Source organism: Suricata suricatta, chromosome 12, assembly GCF_006229205.1.
Source record: "Suricata suricatta isolate VVHF042 chromosome 12, meerkat_22Aug2017_6uvM2_HiC, whole genome shotgun sequence".
NCBI classification, from domain to species: domain Eukaryota; kingdom Metazoa; phylum Chordata; class Mammalia; order Carnivora; family Herpestidae; genus Suricata; species Suricata suricatta.
The window spans coordinates 101,898,098-101,910,922 of NC_043711.1; the positions used below are offsets into that span (position 1 = coordinate 101,898,098).

Sequence of the window (12,825 nt, forward strand, 5' to 3'; positions counted from 1 at the left end):
CATCCGGCCGGGGGTCAGCTGTTCCCCCCACGCCCCTCCCGCGAGGCCGACCTGTCCCGGGTTCGCACACCTGTCGCCGACCCCCGAGGGGCCCGCCCCGACCGTCCCCCCTCCCCGCGGCGGACACCTGCAGTCGTTCCCCGTGACACGCCTGCTCCGCGCCTACACGGCGCTCTCGCACCTCCGAGGGCCGTTTTACGCACTTGGGTGCTGTTGTCCCCACGCTAGACGGGAAGCTCCATGAGGGCAGGACCCGGCAGTTTCTCTGCTGTGCGCCCGGCACTTGTCGGAGCCCGATGCGCGTCTGTTGCACAAATGAATGAAGAGAGTCCCCGCAGTTGTGATGGGACGCGGCCCAACTTGCCTTTTACTGCCCCCCTCGCGCCCGAGGCTCACGTCCGTGCAGGGGGGAGGGGGGCGGGGGCAGCCACGTGCACCTGGTGTGCCCTTCGCCCGCCAGGGCCCTTCGGGACACGCAGCTTTGCGCTTCCCATGCGGGTTCTCCCCCGAAGGGTCAGCGTCGTGGGGCCCAGGGGACCGCGTCGGGCTTGCCCGTGCCTCCTTTTCAAATGTGTCCAGTAACTGCGTGCTCGCTCTGTGCCGAGCCGGGGATGGCCAGCAGACGGGTCCCCAGCTGTCGTAGACCTTCCCTTCTCGCGAGGGGACACGAACCAGCCAACTGTTCAGTAGTGCCGAGGTCTGTGAAGGAGATCCAGCAGGTGAGGCGGCGAGAGCACACTTTGTCCCGGTGGCCACGTCACCGCAGGGTCGCCGTCACCACAGGGTCGCCGGCGCCAGGCCCCGGGCAGGAGCGCAGCAGGTGTTCATGGACTGAGTGCCGCCCAGGGTGCCCGGCCTCCTGTTTGCGGGCAGGAGGTAAGTCCGTGACTGGCTTGCCCGAAATGACTCTGTTGACGTGTGACACGTTTGAACTCAGACTTCAGAGCTCACACTCTTTTCTTGTTTTGTTTATTTATTTTGAGAGAGGGTGAGCCCTTGGGGGAGTGGCAAAGAGAGAGGGAGAGAGAATTCCAGGCAGGCTCTGCACTGTCGGCGCAGAGCCAGACGTGGGGCTCGAGCCCGCGAACCATGAGATGACCTGAGTCGGACCCTTACCCGGCCGAGCCACCCAGGCGCCCCGGTGCTCCCCGCCTGACCAGTTCTGCTCTCTGGCCCCTGGGAAATACTCCAGAGCTGTGGCTGTCACTTTGCCTCCCAAGATAACAATCCGAAATGATTCTCTGTGTATAAAGAACCAAAGATTTTCCAGTCAAAAATGAAAATTAAGCAAAAGAGCCCCACAACCCTAACGTGGTTGTCCTGTGGCCGTGCTGCAGCCTGCGTGATGTTCCCGTGGCCTTTTTCGGGGGCAGCCAGGCTGGGCAGGGCATCCGAGCAGCTACAGTGCTCGTGGGGGGGGGGTTCCACCTGGATTGTCTGAGGGCCCGTGCCCCCCAAGCATGGGCGGCCACTCCTGAGCGTGGGCACCTTCATTCCTTCTGTTCCCATTTACCGAGTGCCTGTTCGGCGGGTCGGAAACCAGGGGAGATGAATCACCTTGTCCCTCAACCCCTGGCCCTAGGACTTACCTGAAGGGAAGGGGCAGATGACAGGAGCAGCCAGGACAGTGCGGTGACCTAAGGGACTCATGGTGCTCTGAGAGCGCTAGGGGGGTCAGCTCCCGGGAAAGATGTCATTTGAGCTGAGTTTAAAGGTCAGATGGAAGGGGACCAGAGGAAGGAACGGGCGGGGAGCAGGCCAGGCAGAGGGAATGCCGGGTCTGGAGGCAGGAAGGCTGAGGGACGGAGCCCCTCGGGGAGGCCGCAGCGGAGGGTTGCAAGGCGAGGGAGGAGGGGAGGCCAGCGGGGGGACCGGAGGAAGGGCGAGGCCCTGCCCGGACACAGCCCGTTTCCAAATTCACATTGCGTTGCTTCTCCTGAGCGAGGGCCTTCATTGCTCCCCGTCCCCCGAACCCGCCCCCAGCACATGCACTCCTCTTACTGGGGTTACGGGTAAAGGTACCGATTTGAGAAAACTGAAGTTTTTGTTCCAGTTCTTGCACTTAAAGATGTCTGTTATTGGGCTGGCAACTTCACTCTCAAAGCGTGGGGGGAACTCAGTCCACGGGGTGGAACTCCCGTCTACCACCTCCCGCAGAAAGTTCTGGTGTTGCTTCGGAGCGCCATCGTGGCCGTTGGGCAGCTTTGTGAGCGCGCGCGGTGTTGTGCAGGAGGGGCGGTTGTGTTTAGACACCTGGTCTCATCCTGTCAGCGTCTCCACCTGTGAGCCGTGGCTGGAGAAACGGTGCCCCTCTGGCCCCGGCTTGGCCAAAGTAACGATGGCCCAAGTCACTGGATATTTTTGCCAGGGGAGTGGTCTGTGGTGTCAGATTGCTGAAAGCCGTTGGCTCAGGACTTGGGAAGCGGCCTCTGCAGGCACGTGTGAGCTGCCCCAGGAGACTGGTTCATTTGTTCTAAGCAGAGCGCTAACACAGTTTAGAACAGAGGCTCAGTACTCTGGCTTGAGGCGTAGAGGTCATTTCAGGCTGCCAATTGCCACTTTTAACTGGTCTCTTCCAAGGTACTTAGGGCGAGACTCTGAGTTCTCTTCGCCGATTCAAACCTGCAAGCTAACTTAGTAAGGTAATAACCAACGTGCCTAAAATAACACAGCTTACCATCCAGAGGAAAACTCTTAATTATCTTATGTTTATTTTTAGTTTTTTAAAGTTTATTTATTCTGAGAGAGACAAGGAGAGAGGGCATGCATGGGAGAGCCGGAGAGGGGCAGAGAGAGAGAATCCTAAGCTGTTAGCACAGCCCATCATGGGGCTCAGTCTCCTGAACTGTGAGATCATGACCTAGGCCGAAACCAAGACTTGGACGTTTAACCTACTGAGCCATCCAGGTGCCCCTAAAGGTTAATTATCTTTTCAAGGAAAGAAAGAATCATCTTTTATATACCTTTTAAAAAATATTTGTTTATTTACTTATTTGAGAGAAAGAGAGTCAGCTTGTGTACTCATGCATGTGAGTGGGGAGGGGCAAAGAGAGGGAGAGAGAATCCCAAGGAAGCTCTGAGCTGTGGGGGTTGAAACCAAGAACCATGAGGTCATGACTTGAGCCAAAATCAAGAGTCTGACACTTAATCGACTGAGCCACCCAGGCGCCCTCAGAAGCATCTTTTTTAGAAAAATTTTTAAAAATTTTTATTTTTGAGAGACAGAGCACAAGCAGGCGAGGGGCAGAGAGAGAGGGAGACACAGAATCAGAAGCAGGCTCCAGGCTCTGAGCTGTCAGCCCAGAGCCCGATGCAGGGCTCGAACCCACGAACTGTGAGATCATGACCTGAGCCGAAGTCAGACACTTAACCGACTGAGCCACCCAGGCGCCCCCCAATAACCATCTTTTAAATGCAGCCTTAGATGAAATGGGATAATGTGTGCTGGATTCTTTTTCATCTTGGACATTTTTTTTCTTTTTTTGAGTTTACTCTGAGATAGAATCCCAAGCAGTCTCCAAGTTGCCAGTGCAGAGCCTCACATAGGGCTTGAACTCCAGAACCATGAGATCATGATCTGAGCTAAAACCAAGGGTTGGATACTTAACCGACAGAGCCATCCACATCCAGGCGTCCCACATCTTGGACATTTGTGTGATTATGCTGAAGTTAAGGATGTTACAGAGGAAAAGAGAACGTAGACTTTTGTGACCTTGTTCAGACTTCTAGAAAGTGCCAGGCTGCCTGGTGTTAAGTATTAGGAGGAGAAGGACTGCAGGCTTCCTGGAAGAAGCAGGCACCACAGCATCTGCCATGTTGAAAACGTAGATGCTCCTTTGGACGGGGGGCGGGGGGCGGGGGGGACGACCTTTCTGAAAGAGTTAGGTCTTTGGAACCCTTGAAACGTGTGCTTTGCATTTTTGCCCTTTCTGTTGATCTTACTTCTTTCAAGGCCTAATTGATTCCTCTCCTTTGCCCCTTCCAACTCTGAGGTCCCACCTCTCGCCCAGCTCAGAGGCAGCTTTCTGAACAAACCACTTTGGGGGCATTTTGTGTCTCTTATTTTCTTTCTCCTCTCTGTTTCCTTGTATCAGATTCCATCTGTGGTAAACAGTAGGTCTTGTGTTTTTTTGGTCACTGTCCGAGACTCTTAGCCCTCCTTCACATCCCAGCACCCCCTCCCGGCCACGATACAGTCACGGGAGATGGTGTGTTAAGGTTCAAGCTTACTGTGGATCTGTGCTGTATTCTGGAGCTAAGCCCGTGGCCTTCAGGAAGCCTCGCTGTTGGTCGCTAGGGACAGTGCCAGGAGAGTGGTGTGGTTAGTGACCTCGCTGGCGAGAAGATAGGAACCTGGCACTAGAGACGGGAGGTTAGCGACGCGCCTTTTGTGTGAAGAAAGCGTGCTTGGAGTCTTTAGTCCGTCCCGTTAAGCTAGGGTGTAACTTAGTACTGTTCAGGAAGCCGAAAGGTAGAAGACCCCGGAGATATGGTCGGTTCCGTGCAGTAATTATCTTTCAGATGCTAAGTACAACATTAATTCTTTAGCTTTAGCATAGCGCTGATTTCCTTACATTTCGTGATCGCATAGAACAGACTGTGTGTTACAGCACAACAAAATGTCAGCAATGTGCTTAAGGTTCTTTATGGTAGTGGTTGAAATCCATCCTGAATAGATTATCTTCATTTATTTAATTATTAATCAGCTTGCTCACCAAAAGCAAGTGGCATTAAACTTACTAAGCCTTAATCAAACTTAAATCTTCTTAGATTGTCCTATTTACTTCTGAGTTTATGTTACTGGGAGAAAAATGTGAACCAGAAGTTAACTTTCTTTTATTCACTTACTTATCTTCACAGTTAACTCCTTGGGGGGGTGGGGGTGGGGAATGGGTGGACTTGGCCCAGGTCCTTATATCTTGAAAATGGTGCGCGCTCCTTGGTGAGTGTGTGTGGGCGTGACGTGCGTCGTGGCTGCCTTCATAAGGCCTGGCAGCTCTGCGTCTGTGTGTGGACTTATTAAAATCATTAGTCTGAGTTGATGCTTGTTAAAGAGATGAACTCTTAAACATTATTAACGCTTTTATTTACTGCAGTTGGATCGTAGCTTTTTACCAAATGCTGAGGACAAAATCATGGGAACTTTGACCCTGTGATTGCAGCGTTACAGAGTTGAAAGTTTGGGGAAGAGTCAAGGGAGTAAACTCGGTTGGTTATCACCTCAGTACCACCCTGAGGCTCGACGTTTAAAATCCGAAACTTGAATTTTCACAGGAGGAATCATCTCCAAGACTGCCTCATCCATCCCCATTTGTATTTGAAAACTTTGCCTCCTGAAGGATGACCATGATTTGGGCCGAACGAGCACAGCTCTCAGCAAGATGACAAGAAAGACGAGCCCAGAGGGTGCTGAGTTCCGTTAGTCAAGCAAGGTCGCCATAGAGTGTCTTTAATAAAACAAAATAAAAGCCTTCTGTGCCGTTATTTTGCGGCGGGGATTGTGTTAAAAACAAAGTTACATTATGGTTTCTCGGCTTGTTTCCTCGTTTTCTGTCATTTTTGGCCCCTTGCAGGCTGCCACCAGCCCCGCATGTCTGTGATCGCTGTGGCCCCTGCTCAGTGGGGATGTGCCGCCTGGAAGCGCTTGCCTGGCAGGCCTGGGCCGCTGGCTTCGGGAGACCAGAGCTGTTCAAGGAGCTTTGTTTATGGAGACGAAGTTCCTGGGCTTGACAGACATTTTGAGATTTATTTATTTTTTTCAAAAATTAGTGTGGCAGAGAAGTATCTCTAGAGGATCTATTTTTCAAAATGTTAAATGTGTTAACCGAAGCTGTTGATATTTAGATACAAGTCCTTAAAGTGCTTTAGGGTCTCTTGTCTTGCTTGGGAAAAACATCATTGAGAAAATGGCATAGTTCCATGCGGAAGAACCCTGAAGTGCTTTCTTTTAATGATACCCTTGTAGATGGGACTGTAAAGCCAGAGAAGCACCACCTCAGAGTTTTCCTTGGTCCTTCCAGAGGGTTGACGTCACCAGGTTCGGACGAGTAGGTTAGTAATTCTTTTCATCAGTGTCAAACGTCTTCCGTGAGACCTTGTGGTTTGGACGTCTGTGCCCAGGGGCCTGCGGGCACACAGTGCTGCTGGTGGGCCCTCGTTCTTAGAGGGGGCCTGTGAGGCGTTCGAACTGGGGTACAGTTGGCGGTTCAGTGCGCTCCTACAACCTCAGCCCATCCGGGAAGGGTGCTTAGGGAGATAGATATTCGAGGAGAGAGACTGCCGTTTGTGTCTTTTGGATTGTTCTTTAAGCCGATGGGATGGACCCCTGGACCATTTACCTAGGTGTAGATTGCTTGGATGCGGCTTGGAACCGTTACGACTTTCACGGCTGGGCTGGAGAGTTCCAGAGAGTGGCGTGGAGCACGTGGCTGAGCCTACGGAGCTGGGAGCAGAGGGCATATTTACTTGTGAGGGGCCGCCAAGTGCTGGACACCCCTGCCTCCCCTCTGGGGCGGGTGTGGGGTTAAAGACAGTGGCTAGAGAGGCGTGCTGAGGATGTTCATTGGGAAGAGCAAAGGCAGGGGAACGGACATTTCTAGAAGATAAAAGTTTAACTTCCAGGAGGTAGTTCACAGAGTGGAAGGAATGTCCGGATGCTTTCCATTCTTTGTCTCGTTAGACCTGCACCGCGGTCCTGTGAAGTCTGTGACTCGGCGGATAGAGGGTGCGCCGGATGAGGCCGCACGGTGCACTGGGGAGCGGGGTGCACGGGGGAGCGGGGTGCACGGGGGAGTGGGGTGCACAGGGGAGCGGGGTGCATAGGGTGCAGGGTGCAGGGTGCACAGGGGAGCAGGGTGCACGTGGTGCAGGGTGCACGTGGTGCAGGGTGCACCGGGGAGTGGGGTGCAGGGTGCACGGGGTGCAGGGTGCACAGGGGAGCAGGGTGCACTGGAAAGCGGGGTGCACGGGGTGCAGGGTGCATGGGGGAGCGGGGTGCACAGGGGAGCGGGGTGCACCGGGGAGTGGGGTGCACAGGGGAGTGGGGTGCACGGGGTGCAGGGTGCACGGAGCCGGGGTCTGACCTGGCTTTGTCTGGAGCCAGAGCCCGTTTCTTTCTGGTCTATCCCTGTTAGCTCTCAGCAAGCTCACAGAGGGACTTACTCCTGGGGGAGGAGTGCAGAGGATTCATAACCATTCGGGAAGTGTTGGTAGCTGTCCCGATAATGTCTTAAGAACATTAACTAAGAATTACCCTTGGTGGAGTTCCTTTATGAGGGAATTTGTATTATTCATTTAAAAAAGTTCGTATTTATGATTCCGTAGCATTCTTTGGTTTACCCTGTGAATATTCACTTTTTTATATCAGATTTTGATGGTATTTAGTAAATCTGTAGTTTTAGAAAGCACTAGCTTTCGAGTAATTTGCAGTCGTGTCCTTGAGTCTTTGGACGGTAGTATGAAACGTGTGTGTGAAGGGAAGTCACAGGTGTGCGGTTTTGCGAGGTGGGGATTATCAGAGGTGGAAGGGTCTTTATTAAGCTAGGAACACCCGATGGAAGTGACCGCGGAGATGCCGCCTTCGGCTCTGCCCGTGGGCTGCGAACCTCTGGTGCCGCCGATGGGCCCGCGCCTTCAGCAGGAAGCGCGCAGGGGAGTGAATGTACAGCTAGGGGTCTCTCAAAGGCCCAGGAGACCAGATCAAGGTGTAGGACCAGAACTGCTGTAGTATCTGGAGGAGGTGTGCTCTGGGGAGACTTCCAGGTGGAGGGGTTTCGAGGTGCGACGGTTGCGCTCGGGCAGCTGTGGACATGTTGGGTGGCTTCCTTTCCCACAACTCCTCCTCTGAGGTGTTCTTCACGGACAGACTACCCCTCCCTGCCTGGGGGACTGTGACATGAGTGACCGAGGGCTGGTTTCACCACGACCTGCCGAAAGCCTCCTGTGGGCTCGGCATTGGGCCGGTGGGGGGGGGGGGCGTGGAGAGGAGACCGTGGGGACAGCGCACTGACGGGCCGTCTCCACCTGGGAGCTGAGGAAAGCCGTGTGAGTTCCTCTTCGGGGTTCCAGTCTCGCGGGGAAGGTGGCAGTTTAGATCTGTGACTTGGTGGGCCCGTTCTGGGTGCGAGGCATTTTCCTGTGCCTGCTCATTTGTGGGGTTCTTACAGCAAGCCCAGGAAGTGGGGACGGTTATGATATTCGGGTTCATGGACCTGAACTGGGGGTGGAGCTAGGATTTGAACCAAGACCTGTGTGGCTGCCAGGCCCCTGTCCTCTATGCCGCCGCCGCTGGCTGTATTTCTTCCTTCAGGACAAGTGGGCGTGTGGCTGACTCGGAAAGCCCTCGGTTTTCTCATCTAACATGTTGTTGGGAAGACGAAAGGGGGGCTGGGAATAGGACCGTGGGACTCGGGGAGGAGAATTGAGAGAGAAACGAGGGAAGAAGGAAGGAGAGGTGCGTCTGGTCCTCTGAGTCCCGTGATGGCCTCCTCGGCACTGCTGGCATGAAGTGTGGGCTGTTCTGGAAACTTCCAAGTGCCTGACTGTCTTTGATCCAGTCTTTCTTCCAATTCTTTTCTCCCCGCAGAACTCACATTCCAACTCGATCACTTCTGACGCTGTCATTCATTGATTAGTGTTAAAATTGTGTCTAATATCGTCACTGCACCCTCCCTTCTGCCGCCCGTCCACCCACTCAAAGTCCTTCACTTTCTCAGCGCCCGTGGTCCCCAGCGATGTGCCCAGCTGGTACTGTTTCAGCCTTTAGGCGCGTCAGTCAGCAGTAGAGTGGAGCAGGAAGACAGGGCAGGGAAGGAGTGGGACCTGCCTGAGAAGGCAGCATTCCCGTCCCCGGTTCAGAAGTGAGAGAGCCTAGGCCCGGACTGGCACAGGGTACAGCTTGCACCAAAGTCTTGCAGTGCGTGTGTTTTGTATTACAGAGGGAGGCTTTGTCCCCTCTCGCCCCGTCACTTGGAGGCCCTCTGCTAACACCACCGGTTTTGATTTCCTCTTCTGTTGGGTGAGGGGCTTGACCTGAACATCCCTTGCTGTTCCATGCAGCTCTGGTCTTGAGAATGTGACATTCACGTTTATTTTAGCTGAAGCAGGGAGGGGGAAAGCCCCTTGGGGGCAGAAACTGGGGCTTGTATTTTCTACAATACCTGTCTGTGCTGTGGCGGCCCCGAATGTTTAATGAACAAACCCTCCTGTTGCTGTTTCAAAGCTCAGTTCGTATTCTGTCAGCCTTTCCTGAGGATTCTGAGAGAGATTCTCCTCTGACTTTCTTCTGCGGCTCCTCAAATTGCAGATTGCATATCATTTGCATATTTTGTGTCTCACTCTTGGGTGCTTCATTTTCTGTTTAATTTTTTCTTCTAGAATGCAAACTCCTGTAGGCTCTGTTTCTTTAGTTTTTCCCAGCAGTGACTAATAGAATGTCTTTTTTTTTCCAGGTACTTTTTAAGACTCCCCCCCTCCTTTCCTTTTTCATTATTTACTTACTTACTTACTTATTTATTGAAGCAGTTTTAGATTCATGGTAAAGTTAACAGGAAGGTACAGGGATTTTGGATACACCCTTTGTTCCCACACGCAAAGCTTTCCCTGTTATTGACCCCCCCACCCATGGGAGGGCACATTTTTTACAATTTATGCACCTGCCCTATACATTGTAATCACCTGGAATCTGCAGCATGTATTATGGGTCACTCTTGGTGGCGTCCCTTCTTTGGGTTTGGACAAATGTATAATGCTGTGTATCTACCATAATACTATTATGAAAAGTAATTTCATTGCCCTAAAAATCCTGTTTTCAGCCTGTTCACCCCTCTCTTCTCTCCAGACCCTGGCAACTACTCATCTTCTTACTGTTTCCATAGTTTTCTGTTTTTCAGAAGGTCATAGAGTGGGACTCCTGGAGTGTGTAGGCTTTTTAAGATTGATTTCTTTTACCCAGTAATGAATATGTTGCTTTCTTGCTGTTTTCTTCCACTAACCCCAAAGAAAGGGTACAACCTTGGACACGGTCCTGTTTTTAGTATTCCGCAGGACCGTTTGCAATAGAAGCGTACATAAGAATAGAAAGAGGGATTTGCTGAAAAACCAGAGGTTTGTCCTTGCGGAGGCTTATTTGAATTCTCATTCTGTTGGTTGAATTGATTTGTTGGCATCTAAATGTATCCTGATGGACTGCGCTGAAAATCTAAATCCATGCTTTTTGACCTTTTTAAAGTCAGACACTGCTTTCCTAATTGGATGAAGGAAAGCCATGAATCACTCCTTCGAGAGCCTGCAGGTGTGTTCATTCAGAACTTCTGTAACTTGGGGACAGGGGGACCCCAGGTACTGTGGGTGTCTGGTTGACCTCCAGTGCCAGCCAGAGAATGGCGGAGGTGGGGAAGCACTCGAGGTCATCTAGAGAAGTCCTGAGAACACTCCATCAGTTTGTTTGGGTTTTTTTATTTTATTTTATCATTTTTTTTAACAAATGCCTTTGTTGCCTTTCTCCTGCAAAGACAGTGTCTCTTTTTCTTTATGTATCCAACATGAGTGCGGTGCTGGCGCTTAGTCTTTCTCAGCGCCTGAGCGCCCTCTCGTCCTCCTTCTCCCTTCACGTTCCTTCTCTGCCTCACTTAGTGGCCGTTTTCGCAGCACCCGGGCACCCCCCGCTGCCGCATTTCCTTGCGCCCTCCTGCTTCCGACCCCTGCTCCCCGTCCCCAGCCTCATCCCTGCTTCTCCCGCTGGAGCCCACTGCCGCCCGCTCTCCACGGGGTCCTGCTGCCGATGCTCAGGGTGCCAGGCTCGCCCTCTTCCGCCTCTCCTTGCTCTTCCTTCTCAGTTTCCCTCCCTGTCCTCCCTTGTCCCCATTGGAGAGCTCTTCCTTGGCACCTGCGGGTGACCAGTGACCGCCGGAGGGCCGCAGGCTCACCCGAGCCCACACACGGGGCCGCGGCAGGCTCCACGCTGCCTTCCTCACTCTTTGGTCTTTTTCTCTTCACGGCCCCTCTTCCCGCAGAGACTGCTGTGGGCATGGCGCGCCCACGTCCCCGCAGTTGACCGGTTCAGTGACTCAGCCCATGACTCAGATCTGCCCCTTCTTCCTCGCCCCTCGGCGCTGCCTCGTCTCTCCCCGCCCCCCCGGGTGGTTTAATAGCCTCTTAACTGGCCTTGCTGTCTGAGTCCTCTCTCTCGTCCCTGCACCGATGACCCTTCAGATACGCAGATCCCGGCTCATCTCTTGCTTGTTTAAGATCATTAAATGTCTACCCGTTGTCAGAAGAATGAGGTTTAAATCTTTTAACAAGACCTGGAAAACCGTTTGCGCCTTTCGCCCTTGGTCTGCACTGGTGTCCAGCCTTTCCTTGTCCCTGGTCCTGGGGCTTCACAGGTGTCATCTCCGCCACGCAGAAGTGACTCCGTTCCTGCCCCCATCTCACTGCTGCCTGTCACCCTCTCCGCTCGCGCTGTCCTGTGGCCTGTGCCCCTGCCCTCACTGTAGCTCCTCGGTAGTCAACAAGACCTTTGCCTTTTTGGACCACGTCTTTCGTCCCTGGACACCAGTGCCTTGCACAGCGCATGGCCCGCGGGTCGTCAGAGCGTGGATGGGGTCTGGGTTTAAGCACGGGGAGAGAGGGGAGCAGGGAGAGGAGAGGACTGTGCTGCAGGGTCGGGAAGCCCCGCAGTGGATTAAAGCCGGCCGGGAGCGGCCGGCCCGCGTGGACAGGGCGCACGCCGCTCAGACATGTTTAAGGGTTTTCCACCATGCGGCACCTCTCCCCCGCCCCCCTGCAGGCCCCTCTCCTCCCCCATCCTCCCCTGCTGTTTCAGAGTCAGCACTGCCCCCTCACCGTGATCCTCACCCGTCCCTTTCCCATCACAGATGGTAGCTGCTCCATTAGTCAGCCCATTCTGGTGTCTCCCATTTCTCTTCTGCTTGACTCCTGCCCGGTGCCTGCAGACATGCTTCAGTGTCCCTTTCTGAAGAGAAATCACGTACCCCGGACCCTCCCCCGCATACGCGGATGCCCGGTCTTCCATCACAGCTGAAATCTGGAAACGGTGAATCTCGGTCACTGGGTTGCGTCCTCACTGCCCCGTCGGCTCTCGGGGCTCCCACTGCCCTGACACAGTTTGCACCTCCCCGGGTGTCTCTCCGTGATATTGATCTTGACTTTCCTGGTCAACTGCCCACCTCTTGATCGTTTTTTCTACTGGATGTTGATACTTCCCAGGCTCTGTCCTCTGTCTTCTCCGTTTAACCATTTTCTTTATGTCTTCTCGTTAACGGTGCCTTCAGCTGTCACTTCCATGCAGAAAACTTGCAAATCTGTATCTCCAAGCGGGTCTTCAGACCTCCTGGTGTGCCTTCTGGCCACCTGCCCGCCTGGCTGTCGTGGAAGCACCTCAGACTCCGCGTGTTCCAGGCCGTGTTTGTGGTCGACGCGCTGGTTCCCGGCCAGGGGGTCTTCCGGACCGTCAGGACGGCCCCTCTCACCTGCTGGGGGGTCCGGAAGTCCCAGACCCCTCCCTCACTCAGTGTTCAGAATTCCTAGGCTGGAATCAAAGCCTTTCAACATTGGGCCACAGCTTTTTGTTTTTTAAACAGTGTCAGTTTTTATTTTCCATTTTAAATAACTACAGTATTTATACACTGTAGGATACGAAACCCTCAGCACACATGCACACACTCCTGCACTCAGGTACATACTCAGATACATGCAAATACGTAGCTTCTTATTCCTGCTAAATGCTGTAGAGGCAGTGGAAACTTCTAGAGCCCATGTCAGAAAAGAGAAACCCATTTTTTTCTTCACACTTACCTTCTTAGA

At 53.3% G+C, this 12,825-nt stretch overlaps 1 protein-coding gene and 1 long non-coding RNA gene across 2 annotated transcripts in view; both read left to right on the plus strand.

Moving 5' to 3' along the window:
- The first annotated feature begins 596 nt into the window (after positions 1-596).
- Positions 597-12,825, plus strand: part of VAPB (VAMP associated protein B and C) — a 47,276-nt gene continuing 35,047 nt past the window's right edge. Inside the window, exon 1 of the mRNA XM_029917522.1 lies at positions 597-876. Within this exon, the coding sequence (XP_029773382.1) occupies positions 612-876 (265 nt within the window). The 5' untranslated portion in view covers positions 597-611. The remainder of the gene's footprint in view (positions 877-12,825) is intronic.
- Positions 4,309-5,470, plus strand: LOC115274112. The gene is made up of 2 exons (XR_003901097.1): positions 4,309-4,372; positions 5,275-5,470. It is a non-coding gene; the product is annotated as an uncharacterized LOC115274112 (long non-coding RNA).